This window comes from Mytilus trossulus, chromosome 4, assembly GCF_036588685.1.
Source record: "Mytilus trossulus isolate FHL-02 chromosome 4, PNRI_Mtr1.1.1.hap1, whole genome shotgun sequence".
NCBI classification, from domain to species: domain Eukaryota; kingdom Metazoa; phylum Mollusca; class Bivalvia; order Mytilida; family Mytilidae; genus Mytilus; species Mytilus trossulus.
Genome location: NC_086376.1, coordinates 76,713,006 through 76,728,995, shown reverse-complemented (window position 1 = coordinate 76,728,995; position 15,990 = coordinate 76,713,006). Strand labels below are relative to the sequence as shown.

The following is a 15,990-nucleotide window of genomic DNA, read 5'->3' as shown; positions in this document are numbered from 1 at the left end:
TTTCTATGTCATTTGGTCTCTGCTGGATAGTTGTTTCATCTTCTTATCTTTATATGATATAACCTCTTGCGTTTATAAAATAAAGAATGAAAGATAAACAATTGCTCAACTACTATCCAAATAGTAATACAACAACATTTTTTTTTATGAAAATGAGAATAACGTACTACTAGATACCAAAGATTTGAACGTGGTTTTATATCTCGAAATTTGATTTTTTTATTTTGTCTCGAAATGAGCACTGTTGTTCAGTGTGTTTGGTAGAAACATAAAACAATATTTTTGTTTCTTACATATTTAATCTGTTACTCAACTGTATTTTGACCTTTTAAAAACAATATGTCCAACATACAAATTGTGCAAACGTTAATTCTAATTTGATATTGTTTAAATCTGATATTGTTGATTTGTATACTGTGTTAAGTATAGGTAGCATTGCTGACGATTATTGTTGAAAATGATGGCATATGACGGGAAGTTAACAAACACGTGCAGGCGACTTATATTGACCATTTAAAAGTATCCCAAATGTCATCTATAAGTAAGTCAAAGAATTAAATGTCAACAAACTTGCAAATTAAAGACACGTTTACATGAAATATCAGTCATAACAACACTTGCTATCAAAATTCAGTGTCTTTAACCATACCATATATGGTACATTTATCGCAAGTTCAATATTTATATAACAATGTGTTATGCACTAAATATGCCAAGGAAAGTAGTTGAAGAAATATTTCAAGACCCTAGGGAAAGTATTTAATATATAGTTTGCAATAAAAAAATATTTAAAAAGTAGAATCAGAAAAATACTGAACAACGAGTATAATTCAAAACAGAAAGTCCCTAATCAAATGACAAAATGAAAAGCTCAAACACATAAAACGAATGGATAACAACTGTCAATTCCTGACTTAGTACAGGCATTTTCTTATGTAGAAATTGGTAGATTAAAGCTGGTCTTAAAGCTAGCTAAACCTATCACGTGTACGACAGTCGCATCAAATTCCATTATATTGACAGTAATGTATGAACAAAACACAATAAGAAAAAATGTCACAAATAGGGGTAAACCAGCAACAAGCACCCCATTAAAAACTGGAGGTGATCTTAGGTGAACTTGAAGGGTAAATAAACTCATCATAGATACCAGGACTAAATTTAGTATATACGCCAGACGCGCGTTTCGTCTACAAAATACTCATCATTGACGGTAACCCTTATGTATGAATAATATGCAACAAATATTAACCCTTTTGAATTTCAGTCACCTATGCGAATGCAAATTAGCTTCAAGAAGACAGTATTGCCCAATTAATTTTCAGAAAATTCGAATATAAAATTAGGTTACCAGTGACGCTCAGATAAAACAGTAAGAAAGCCAATCAAGTAAAAGTTGAAGAGTATTGATGATCATAATTTCCAAAAAGTTGTGACAAACACTGCTAAGGATAACTATGCCTGGGATAATAATTTTTGATTTCGTGGGTTTTACCAATCTCAGATACAAAGATAAAAAAAACTGTAATTCGTTGAACATTTGAATTCGTGTTCATCTTGTACCAACGAAACCCACGAAAATTGGTATCTAACGAATAATATTGAACCCACAGTAATTCATACTTTTGCAAACAGTAAGTTTGATAAAAATGACCATATAATTGATATTCATGTCAATACAGAAGTTCTGACTAACCACAGACTAAAATCAATGTGCTGCAACATCGGTCTTGGAACCCCCCCCCCCCCAACTTCTTCATTAGCAATTCCAATTTTACATCCCGGTTTACACATGAGTAAATTAATGAACGCTTCATAACAAGTAAATAGTTATCAAAGGTACCAAGATTATAGTACGCCAGATGCGCGTTTCGTCTACATAAGACTCATCAGTGACGCTCATATCAAGATATTTATAAAGCCAACCAAGTACAAGGTTGAAGAGCATTGGGGATCCAAAATTTCATAAATTTATAAAAATGACCACATTATTGATATTCATGTCAACACCGAACACGAACACCGAAGTGTTGACTACTGTGCTGGTGATACCTTCGGGGACGGAATGTTCACCAGCAGTGTGCTCCTCAGGGATTATGAATATTCCACACCGGTGTAAAATTCTGTACACCCCTAATTACACAAAGATAAATTCGTCATTTTGTGTAATCAGTGGTGTACAGAATTTTACACCGGAGTTTTAAATGCATACATCATTTGGCTGCTCTTCAGGGTGTATGAATATTCCACACCTGTTTGAAGTTCTATACACACCTGATTACACAACGATAACTAATAGTGTAGCAATGTGCACTGTTAAACAATGTATTTCTTAGAAACAATTAAACCGTTATACCTTTTGTCATTTATTTTACGTATTGCGCACGTTTACTTCTACATGTTTTACATTAACATAATTAACACATCAATATCAAAATACAAAGCGTTATAAAACGTTGATTTTTATTTGATTTTATCATTTCAAACGATTAGTACTTTTGAAATTGTTAATCTCTCTCTATATATATATATGCTGTGTTAAACAAGTCGGGCAGGTGAAATTGCTGAAATTATTGCAAAATTGTGACATATAACGCGGTTGTAAATAAATATGTACTTATAGTAACCATTTAAAAGTACCCTATATATCTTGTATAAGTATGTCTCATATTCAAGTGTTTACAAACTGTTGAAAAAGCTATATTTATTGTTGTTTTCAATTTTTGTATGATATATAAGTCATAACATTCCATTGGAAAAACTGAATATCGCAATTCCATTTATGAAATCCTTCCATATTTGGGAAGTTCATCGTATGGACACACTCAAAATAATGTTTAAAGCACTGCCTATGCTAATATTAGTTACATAGTGTGTTTGTGACCTAATATGGTATATACAGGGTCGGTAAATTCCATATGGGGTGAGAGCGAAGCCATCATAGATACCAGGACTAAATTTAGTATATACTAGAACACACCCGTAATATCGCGGGTCCGTGACTGAATTAAAGTACATATAACTATGCGCAAGCCTTATTTTAGTATAAGTATTGTCATCTGATAAAGTCATGCCGATTATAAGATACACAGTTTTCTCTGCTTTCAAATCTTTCTGTTTGAACCCGTCGAACTGGAACTTATCAATTATTGATAATAGTAATTATTTGGAAAGAAAAGGTCCTGAAATGGTGATTTTTTTAATCAACAGCATTGTCCTATAATAGTTATAAATAAAGTTGAATTATTTGATTCGCTGTTTTACGTCATGCCCGCTAACAAATTGAAAACTGTACCTATACGCCTTATTTTACTTCCCGATTTTTAGTATTCTTCGTATTGTTATCTTATAAAGTCTTACTGATTAAAATACTACAATAGGTAACAATTTGATAATTTAGTAGTGTCAACCCTGTGATTATGACCCGTGTATATAGCATATTAATCCTGAAAACACCGTTTGGTGGTGCGCCTGTCAGATGCGGAACGTACAGATAAGGTAACAGGTGAATATATTACTATTGGTATCGGTATCGGACTCGACCCGGAACTTCTTAATTATTGGCAATATTAATTACGTGGAAAACAAAAGGGCCTGGAGTGGTGTAATTTTTAATCTACACCTCTGTACTATATTAGTTATATATAAAGTTGAATTCTTTGATTCGTCGTTTTTACGTGATGACGGCTGACAAATTGGACCTCGTAATTTTAGTATTATAGATACTAATGAAAATATTAAACAGATCTTTGAGTTTCTATACTTTTAAATAATCAAACAAGTTGTAAATCCACTACTAACTGTGTATTGAAATAAGCCTTGCCTCCCTACTAACATAATATTAAAATACACGGTCTCCACGAGGTCGCTTTTAACCAATCATATTCCTAGAAATGTATAGGAGGTTAGATAAAAAAAAAAATATCCACGGATGGAGATAACGTTCATGAAAAATCACTTTTGGGAGAATTTTGAATTGATGTTTTTTTTCTGTTCCCAGTTTCATACTATTTTTCCGACGTAGTCGGTATAGTTTCGGTTTGTGCCCTTTGAACTTAAGGACGCTTAACTATGGCAACAGAATACGCATGCTCGAAAATCCTTTCTGTGATTGGACAAAATCCTGTCATGGTGGGTCATTTGGTTGTGTTTGAAAAAACGTCTCGTTAATTATATCATGATGGAAAGCAAGTGAAAAACTATAAATATTTGATCTATATAGATCTTATAAAGATTTATATTTTTATTAAAATAATTGTTTCTCCAATAGCTCTTTGCATCCATGACAGCTGTTTATTCGGGACAATTATATAATTTGTAATGTAAACTTTGTAGTACGAACGTACATGACTTTTAGATTTTTGCGGGGTTTTGGTGATTATACTCAAATTTAAATACGTCGGATATCTTTTTCAAAGATAGTTCTTGTTTTATAGTTTACCCAACACAAAAAAGGATAGCCATTAAAGGCAATACTCTTATATAATCTACTTACGATTTCTGCCAAATTTGACGAAATAGAAGATCTTGTCTTAGTGATTACTTTGGTATATTAAATTTCTATATCTTTTATTGTTTTCAAGTCAATACGTAAAACATGCAAAATAGTAATCACAATCGTCAATAAAAACTAACATCGCTGAATTCTTTGTTGAATATATCTTGACCTTTTAATTTTGACATTGAATAAGGCACTTACCGTTTTGAATTCTCCTTTGAGTCTTTTTCTATTTTTATTTTTACATAGCCTATAAATTGTAAAAGAGGGACGAACGATACCAGAGGGATAGTCAAACTCATATATCGAAAATAAACTGACAACGCCATGGCTAATAATGAGAAGACAGACATACAAATAATAGTACAGAAGACACGAACATAGAACACTTAAGACTAAGCAACACGAACTGTAACATTACCCGAAAGTATTCTAAAATAAGTGGAGGTCAGCTTGTCGAAATCATGGGATACAGAATAAGCGTTAACAATGCAATAATCGAAAGGTAACATTATCACTGGTTAGTACGGAAGTGGATCCAATAACGGTTAACATAGGGGGTAAGCAGATTTAGCATTAATGAATTGTTAAGATAACTGATTATAGAAAAGAGAAAGCTATGAATAACAGGACACAATCGAATGAAAAAATAAGGTATACCAAACTCAGAAAGTTTTGATTGAGGTGTTTACGTGAATACTCACACCATTAAAAAGATTTAAAAACATTCCAAAATCCAACACGACATACGACGATGGAAAATTATTGATGGGGTAAAACGAGAAGGAGCAAAATTAGATGCAATCATCCACTACATTTTTATAGATGACCGATGACAAGTAGGAAGAAAAGGAAGCCCATTTTCCATCTTACAAAGAATTATCACATTGGTCACTGACTTTTGAGAAGTGTTGAAACAGATGGACAGTCGCATAGGAAAAAATCCAAGAACATGCAGAGGAAAACGGGCGAAGATTGAAGCAGTTATAAACATGAAGGCTTACATCAATGAAAACACTAGCTCCGATCGTCGGATTCATAAGCGCAGCCTTGTACAAGGTGGCTGTCAGCAACAATGCAATTCCCAAAATGACCAAGAAGAGAAATGTTTTTGAGTCTAAGATGCATGTTTTTTCATTAGTTGTTAGTGGCTTTAAAGTAGCTGTCAGTAACTGCGAGTCCTCTCAAATCAGTACTAAGTTTCTTTTTGTTGTGTGAACAAGTGCCCGGCCACGTCCACTGTTTTTTTTTGTTAGATGTATTTCTATTTCTATCCATATGATGAGTAAAGCTTTTTCAACTTACGTTTATAATTTGTTGTTATGTCGTACCGTTACAACTGTCCTATGTTAGGTTTAACCCCGCCACATTCTATATGTGTGTGTCTGTCCCAATTTAGGAGCAATTCAGTGATTGTGTTTTGTTGATGTGTTACATTTTTGTTTTTTGATTTTTGTACATAAATAAGGCCGTTAGTTTTCTCGTTTGAATGATTTCGTATTTAGTCATTTCGGGACCGTTTATAGCTGACTATGCGGTATGGGCTTTGTTCATTGTTGAAGACCCTACAGTCATCTATAGTAGTTGATTTCTGTGTCATTTAGTCTCTTGTGGAGAGGTGTCTCTTGACAATGCTACCACTTTTAGGAGGAGGTAGACCAGAAACATACAGCCGAGTAACTCATCGATGTATAGAGTTTTATTTCGACGGAATCAAATTTCGGATGAACAATGCAAATTTAAGAACAATTCCGTGCGGTATGGTAAATAGATACCAGTAATCTACCCCTGAAGATTTCAGAAGCCAAGACAATAGAAAGAAGTTTGGATATCTTGATGATCGATAACAAAGGTCTAAAACGTTAAAATTGTTTTAAGTCGAAGTCGATATGACGAATGAAATAATTCCACTCACAAACACCTAAACACTTCCAGATGGATCATAATCTAGACCAGCACGAATAGTACTATAACAAACAAAGACCCCATAGGAGCCTACAAAAATATTGAAAATTATGTGATATAGACGAAGGTTTTATTCGTATTGTACGCATATTTATGTAGATTGAAGTAGAAACTTTGGTGTTCGATGTGATGTTTATTCGTAAATAATTGGGACAAACTAGCACGATTTCTTCAAAGTTAAAAAAAAAAAAAAAGTGGAAGTTTAATGTTCAAATTCACGTTCACCGTCAAAGTGATTTATAAAAGTTATAATATCTCCATCGGATCCGAACAGGAAAGACAATACCTATTGAGCTCTGGTCACATACTGTAATTGTCGCAAGACGAATTGCTGGTTTGTGTGAACTTGCAACTCGTGTTGGTTTGCACTATCCAATGTTTGGACATTCCATCTAAATTAAGATTTTTGCCTTATCTCGTTCCTGGTCCGGATAAGTTATGCCCTGTAAGGTGCATCTCAAAGAGCAAATGGTTGATAAGCTTGTTCATATAATCGGTACCTGTGGTTTCGATAATTTGCTTGTCAATTTTCTTTCTTTTCACACAGAAAATCGTAAGGTGTTTTAAAGTAAATTAGTGTTGTAAACAGTTAATGACAAATGTAAAACAATTTAAACGAAAATAACGGCATAATTTATATAAAAATAATAAACGAAACAAAGATATTTAACACAGCAACAAAACGACAACCACTGAATTACAGGCTCCTAACAGATTGCTGATTAAGCTATGTATCGTTCTTTATAAGGAACTTCCAGTACAAGAGTGTATTTGTTTTGTCTTTCCTTTAGCAAAGTGTTAATAATAGATAAAGGGGAGACAGGTGTTTTATCCATCACGTTTTCCCATTCTAATTGAAGATAATATAAACTCATCATAGATACCAAGCCATATTTTTGTAAGCCAGACGCATGTTTTATCAGTTACGCTTGCATCAAATAAATAATAGGCTAAATAAGAAGAAAGTGGAGGAGCATTGAGAACCCAAAACTCCGAAAGGATTTGCCAAATACTGCTTAGATATTTTAGATCTCTAAATGTCTATGTTTTTGTTCATTACCTTGGCATTATTGTATACCAACACCTCTTGATGTTTGATTTGATTGTGAGAATGTACCAGCAATTTACTTTTTGTCCATAGCCGTGATAACAAAAGAGGGACGAAAGATACCAAAGGAACAGTCAAACTCGTAAATCTAAAACAAACTGACAACGCCATGGCTAAAAATGAAAAAGACAAAAAGAAAAACAATAGTACACATGACACAACATAGAAAACTAAAGAATAAACAACACGAACCCCGCCAAAAACTAGAGGTGATCTCAGGTGCTCCGGAAGGGTAAGTAGATCCTGCTCCACATGCGGCACCCGTCGTGTTGATGACATTCGAATTTATTTGACTACCAAGGTGAGGATCCACAACGATTTTGTATATATAAAATAAGACAAAGATAAAAAGTATTTTTGATATTTTTTATTTCTACATTTGACAATGAATGAATCATATTTTTAACAATAATTTAACAATTAACAATTTTTGTCAGAACATAGAAAAACACTAAAATATAACAAAGGTAAACACAAAACAGAATATAATAAAAACAAAAAATATAAATATATCAAATATCATTTAATTGGCCACATGATATTCAGAGAATGATTATCTTCCTTAGGTCAACATAAATAATGTTCAATTCCCGTTGCTAAACTATCTCCCTTCCTGTTGCTTTCTTTAGTAAGCCGTCACCACAAGAAAAAAAAATTGAAAATATAAGAGTTAATCTGTTACTACAAAATGAACTGACTTATATATGACTGTTCTAGATTAGTAATATGCCACCATTATTTTAATTCCTTTACTAATACCGAAACCTAATTCCTCATGTCTTAATAAACTCCACTCATTCAATATCAATAAAAGTATTCCATTCCAAATATGAAGGATAGTGTTGTTGTCATATAAATAGAGTAATTAGTTAATCTATCTCAACTTAAAGGCATATATTAATCTGTGACATAAATCATTAGAAAGATTCTCACTCTTTTTGGTATACATGTATATTATTTATATACATATGTTATGTGTACCATAACATTAACTTAATTAAAATATATACTTGATAGTATTTTATATAACTGACAGAAATTGAGAATAATGACCATATAAGGAGATGTGGGAATTTATATAACTGGAATATTGGCCATAAATCAAGAGATTTTATAAATTCCATGGACAGATTAATAACTTTCATAAAGTGAACCTTCTACACAGCTTAAGGATGGAGGATCACAGATTTGTGATATTTCACAACTACTTAAGTCAAATTCAGCTTATTGTGTCAAAATAATATTAACACTTCACAGTTTGAACATATTAACCTTTTCATCTTCCAAAAAGAACAACAAAAGTAAAAACTTGACAGTACCAGTCAAATCTAGATCACTAATTATATGTAAACAAATTTTCACAGTAGAAAAATATTTACTGCTACATCAGCATATATTTCATAATAACACCGTAGTTAGGTATCCTTGATTTTGATCGGTAAATAGCTAGAGTATTTTAAATTATTCATTTTATGATAGTAAAGATGAAATTTGTTTACACTTCACCATTGCAAGATTTTTGTCCCCTCTCTGCAATGATATTTGCCATAAACCTTTTTTTCGACCCTTTCATGACTATAAGACTATAATGGACAACCCAATAATGTACATGTGTTTTTGTGTGAGTGAATAACAAGAGGGACATGGCTTGAAAGAGGGATGTTGGTAATTGAGTTTTTCACAATTGTTACTGGATCTTGAAATAAATCGAAGAAAAGGAATAATCACAGTTTGTCTTTTATGTAAATGACCTGTATGTTCTCTTGATCTCACTGATCTGGAATCATTTACATGCATTTCCTTACACTTAAAATTCAATGAAATAACTCTCAAATATCAACATTATTTATGAAAGAAGCACATGTTAACAAATGTTTCATGGAGTACAGGACATGTAAAAATCACATGCACTATCAATTTTGATTAGCCTATATTTTAAACTTGGAAGCATCAAATGTAAGATGGTCGTAATCTGAATTGAAAAAAAGTTAATTTGTAAAGACTGGTAAATCTAAAGAGTAGGTTCCATAATATATATAAATTTATATCTATAAACATTGCTGACTCAAATGAATAATTTGATTATAAATGTCTACTTCACTGATCACACATTGTAGCTGTTAAAGAATGGAATAAATAAATAAAAATGCACACAAATTCATCATTTCAAATGCTTTCCATAAGGAACTTTTTCATAGAAATGTTAAACTATGTATGTAATAAATTTAGTGAAAATATTAAAATTTTGTTAAATCAATTGTGTTGAACTAAATTTACACATCATCTGAAAACCAAGTATAAAACTGAACTGAATTGTACAAAACCTGGTGAAAATATCTGACATGAACATGTTCTATTTACAGCTTCTACACATATAAATGTATGTAATGCATATTTTGTAGCTTACTTTTTGATATTGCTATTTGAGTTTATACACAGGAAAAAAGAGTTACAACACACAAGTTCCTCTTTTTTATGCTTCAGAATTTAGTTATATTAAAAAAAAAATCTACTTGTTTGCATTCTCTATCTTGACATGACGAAACCGTTTCATTTTTTCCAATTTTAAAAAGCAGAAGAATGACTGAAAGAACACATAGCAGTTTTCTGTCTAATTTGAATTTAAGATTTATTTGCAATTAGGTGGATTACCACTATATTTGTTCTTCTGAGACTTTTAATTTTTACTTTAATCAACAATATTACAGTTTCATGTGAGGTTCTTAAAGGTAAAATTAGAGACAAAGCAATGTTAAAATTAGTTCATTGTGAAATGACCATTTTGTTTCTCAGTGCACATTTCCCACTAACTACCCTCTTTAATGTGTATGGTCCTCTTTTCTCTTGTGTACAATGCAACAAAATATTCCAATAATTAATTAGCTAATTATTTTCAGTATCTAAAATTGCATATATCTGGTTACAGTAGCTGTATCTATAGACACTACTGAGAAATCCTCAAGCAATCTAGAAAGAGAAAAGAATATATCTGTCAAAAATCGGTAAAACATCCATATATACATACATATACTTGTCTTCAATTTCTTAACAAATGTATGTAACAATGAGTTATTTTTCAGAACTGAAATGCTCCATATCTATATACACTTTTCTTACCTTTACAATATAAAACAATAAAAACGTTTTGAAAAAAAAGAGATGGCAGCTAAAAACTTGTTCATACAACTATGCATAACTACTTGTACAAAATACAAAAAATGTGTTTTGTAATGGAACATCTTGTAGAAACAGTAATATGTTATGCAACTGATTTAAAGACTCTATTCAACAATAATACTGAAGTATCAGTAAAAGTGCAAGAGCTTTTTAAAAGCATTTTTTTCTTTCTATAAACACCCTAATCTGTTGTCAATTAAGATGAACAGCTACCTTACATTTAGAGTTGGTAATAGATTCATTAGAAAACAAAATTACAACATAGTCATGCAAAAATTACAATGTATGAGATTTTTGTGGTAAATATCCAAGATGAAGTATTAAGGCTAAAGATAATTACATGTTATTGAAGAGATAACATTTTTTTGTAATAACCATTTCATGTGAAAGTTCTCTTTTCTACCGTAGGAAATATTTCAATTCATATTCTTTCTTAGGAATAATTTTAATATCTTTTCAAATGAAAAATTTCAAGAATAACAATCATTTTAAAGATGCAACAACAACAGGATTTTAAGGTACCATCAGGCATATGCTTGAAGTGCATTTTGATACAACAGAAGAAGTAGGCCTAATGCCTTGACATGTCTGCATGTATTCAGAAACTCTTATACAGAAATGTATTCTATAACATAAAATGTTTCAGACAAAAAATATAATGAAGTGACACTTAATGTATCTTACTTTTTAATGTATGCTGGCAATGTAATCATGCATTCTAAACTAAAATTGGCACTACCAATTAGACACATGCTTTCATTCTGACGCATTTCAAATATTACAAATTACCTGTACTGTACAACTGGGTACATGCAGACAAAGTGAAGTAATTCAGCTGCTGAATTCAGAAAATATGAAAAGACATGTATGCCAATATGGCTGAACATATATGTGTGCTGCAAAATAGATCAGAAGCTAAAAATGTGATAAAATGAAAGAAAATATAGTGCAGTACAACTGATAGCATGCTACAGACACTAAAACATGGGTGCCATGACAACAGTTGACTTACTGTCACTGCAGAGAACATTTTTCAGACACCTCCCCAACGGTCTGAGTCAGTTTTTGTGGAATGTCCTGAACCTTTGACTTGAATTCATCTAGGTTTTTGGGCACTGAAATTATAAGGGTGATAGCTTGAATAATTTACCAGGAATCTTATGGGAAATATTTTTACAAACACAAATTAGTTAAATCAGTTTCTATTTAGAGAAGTTTTTAAGATATTTTCATGACAAATAAACAGTGTTCTCTGTACAATCAGATTTTGTTTTACAATCTTTATGGTCTTCAGCTCATATTTTTCACAAGAACGAAACAAGCAATATGAACAATTAAGGACTTTGTAGTCACATACAGTGTATTTTAGTCTTCCTCCTAAATAACTGCAAAACTGACATTAAAACAAACTGTTGTCATGCCATGAGTAAAAGGTTTATAAACTTGAAAAGAAAATGACAGACAAAATATAGAAAGGGAGAAAAAAGGTTTCATGCTGAAATTAATTTTCTGGATCTTCCTTTTTCTGAAATGTCAAATATTCAGTTAAAAAAATAGCTACTATAATAATATACAATGTAATGTTAGTAGAAATCAACTGTTAAAAGATTTTTGTTGAGCCTGCTTAATAGTCTTTGTTATGTTGTATAATAAAAAGTTACATAGTATTAAGATGATAGTTCCCAATTGATTACAGAATTATAAAAAAAACTTTCAGTAGTCCGCAGAGAGCAACATGTGGTTAAAAAATGGTAAAGCATTCTTAGTTATATATGCAATTTGTAAAAATGGAAGAGAGAAATCAGTTATTTGTCCAATTAGTTTTATAAAAAGCTTCTTTTGCCATAAAACCATAAAAGATGACGTTATAAAGACATAAACTTAGGCTCATAGAAGTGTTGTCGCCGGGTTTCTAGGATGTAATTTTCTACAATGTCAGAAGAATCAATAGAGTAAGAGAATTGATTGGATATATCTTTGTCATTTTACATGATATTTTATCTTGTGTTAACCACTGATCTGATCTTCTAAAACATATCAGTTTTCATATTATTGTTATGTTTTATAACTACATTGTGAATCTGCCATCTGTCATAAAAAAATTGTCAATAAGTTACAATTGTTATTAAACCAAGATGTTGTTTTGTATGTATTGCTTCTTTTAATTGGCAAAATTATACAATAACATTTAATTTCATCATTTTTTTGGAACTGGTATAGTCAACTTGATTTTTATTTTGATTGGAACAATTGATAGATATTTAAATCAATATTGCAGTTGTAAAAAGATTCCATCAGATTACTTTATTTAAAAGTTACATGCAATCTACCTGCAGATAATTAGATTAAATAAATAACATAATGGTTTACATATATTTAATGTGTTTCCCTCAGTTTTAGATTGTTGCCCTGATTTTGTTTTTTGTCCATTGATTTACGAGTTTTGATCAGCGGTATACTACAGTTGCCTTTATTTACATAACAAAAAATATTAATTATAAATTGCACTCATGATAAAATCACAATGAAAGCACTAAACACAGAAGTAGAATTGCAACACTGTGTTGGATAATATGCCATTTAAGATGCATACCAAATGTATTTTTTCACATTTTTTTCCTGAAAGCAGCACATATAAAAGTGGAACATTAGTTTTCATTTTACGTCTATGATGTGTGTACATAAGAAAAAAAGAGCCCAGGTCATTACTAAACATATTCTCCAAAGAAGAGCATATATTGACACTTTTCTGTTATATATTTCCTATTAAATAAGCAGCACTTATTTTTAAGCCAAAAAAATTATAACATTGTGGTGCAAATATCTTATTGCATTTTTTTAATTGGCACAAATGCATTGATCCAGTTTAAATTGAAAATTGTACATAAATTGGTGAATACATACATTTCTGTTTATAATATTACAATTTTGAAACACTGGTAATGATATATTCAAAACACCAGTAATCATATTATTTGTGGTTAAGTATTTAACTTTTACTTCAAATAAATTAAGAAACAAAACTATATACAGATAAACATGTTGTTCAAAGTTTAATATATTCCAAACACATAATATTGTAAACAACATGCTCTTAAGTCCACAGAACCTAACATACAATTGAAATGAAGGATAATCTACATTAAGTTCCTCAATATTTCTCTGCTAACAAGATTTTCTTCTCCAACAAATTCAATTGAAATCCTTCCAGATTTCTAATTGGTTTAAATTTACTTTTATTGGAATTTAGTTGTCATTGCAGCATTTGAATGAAAAATATCTATCAACAAATTTCATTCAGATTCAACTTTATCAAATATACATAATTTAATCATATATGCATCATCTATAGAGATACATCTAAAAAGGCTCATTTGCACAATTCACAGAAAATCAGTCTTCAATTATCTAACACACCAAATCTAATGAAAAAAAGTTCACAATTTTAAAAGATGATTCTTACAAAAATACAAATCATGCTTCATATATCTTTTCAGATCTCTTAATATTTCTTTAAATCTAAATTGTAGTTTTAACAAATGAAAACATTCACAATCAATCCTAAGAAAAAAGTACTTTAGTATCTATATTCATCATATGCACTTACATGCAGATTATGGATTTCAATTAATTGGCCACAAGCATCACTGAAGAGACATGTATTGTCTAAATGAGCATCTGGTGCAGGAAAATTGGTACTGTTAATGCTATTATATCTATCTTGGAAAACCAATTTACTTTGAAACTACATAAGCTATTTGACTGTGATTAAAAGTTTTAGCAAATTTGTAAAAAAAGGTAAAGCTGTATTGATCCCGACATAAATGATATGTCAAGACATTTCACAACCATCTAGTCTTCAGATCATATCAAAAATAAAGTAGAAAATGTTTTTAAAATAAACTATCAATTTTTTTTATAAGTTTTAACATAATAGTTCACATTTTTACAATACAAATCCACCAATCAAAAGGAGGACCTTTTCAAGTATGTCAAGAGTGTGTTATTTTCCCAAGAATTTAGAATTTACACTTATGAGGGATTAGCAAGTATACAAGAGAACTACAATATACTAAATGCGCTCCTCATAATGGGAATAAACGTTACAGGGTATATCATAAAATGAATAAATATGTTGAGTCAATTACAAGATAAGGGTTAATAGTGATTATTAGAAATAACAATTATCACAATTACAGTAAACACTATAAATTTTATGAACAGAATGAAAACTACTTTTTTAAGAGTTTTGCTTTTTAAAGAAAATCTAAATATTTTTTTTATTTTTTACCTTTAATAATAAAATTATGGTCCACTTGTTTTTGGCACTTTACAAACTACAATAATGTGTGACCCTTTTCTGATTTGTCAAAGTGACAGTATGAAAAAACAAATTTGATCATTGTTTATTATGAAGTATAACATTTTTCCACATTAAACTTCAAATATTTACTGGTCGAATTTTAGAAAAACTCAATTATCATTAAGATTGCTTCTTCCCCCAAAACGGTTTTATAAATCTCAAAGATAATAAAAAGTGAAACTCAACTTAATTGTGAGAGAATCAAAATGTACATCACTTGAAGAAGATTGGACAAAATTTAATACAAACCAATGAAGTATAAAATATGTGCCAGAATGACCTAATTTTTGAACTGACTGCAGATTTGGACTTCAAAATCTATGTCCAGTGTAAAAAGAATCACTGAGTAGAAAGGCAGAAACTGCATCTGACATTTCAAATATACTGTAACAAAACCAATCTTCATCCTCGAAGCACATGGCTAGGATTGAAGATATCATAATAATTACATAAAATATTAATAAACATATTTTGTTGTTGCATATAAGCATACATAACAAAAACAAAACATGCAGTTATTTCCTATTACAATAAATTCTTTCCATCTACAGATGATTCTTGCCCTCTTCAACATGATATAGTTGTCCTTAAGTTAGCACAATCTTGAAATCAAATATTTAAATGTCCCAGAAAACAAAATTCTAAAACAAAAAAAAAAAAAAATCTCTTCCTCTTCCTGTTCCAGAAATACAAAATAAACAAGAATACAAAAGTTTAGGGTTGGCAGTACTTTTTCCTACAATAAAACAAGAAATATTGCACTTTATGGGATTAATGTCTGTGAACACAATTGTTTGAACTAAATGCATATAATTCTGTACATGTCTAAGCTACTTGCACCAAATGATATTGCTGTAAAATCTTAACATTCCACGACTT

At 30.7% G+C, this 15,990-nt stretch overlaps 1 protein-coding gene across 13 annotated transcripts in view; it reads right to left on the bottom strand.

The window, feature by feature from the left end:
- Nucleotides 1-7,923: 7,923 nt before the first annotated feature.
- LOC134715993 (complexin-like) overlaps nt 7,924-15,990 on the bottom strand; it is a 100,523-nt gene continuing 92,456 nt past the window's right edge. For all 13 annotated transcript variants that reach the window (XM_063578632.1, XM_063578631.1, XM_063578637.1 and 10 more), the window contains 2 exons: nt 11,761-11,863; nt 7,924-10,538 (listed from right to left, as the gene is read on the bottom strand). In XM_063578632.1, the coding sequence (XP_063434702.1) occupies nt 11,763-11,863 (101 nt within the window). In that variant the 3' untranslated portion in view covers nt 7,924-10,538; nt 11,761-11,762. The remainder of the gene's footprint in view (nt 10,539-11,760; nt 11,864-15,990) is intronic.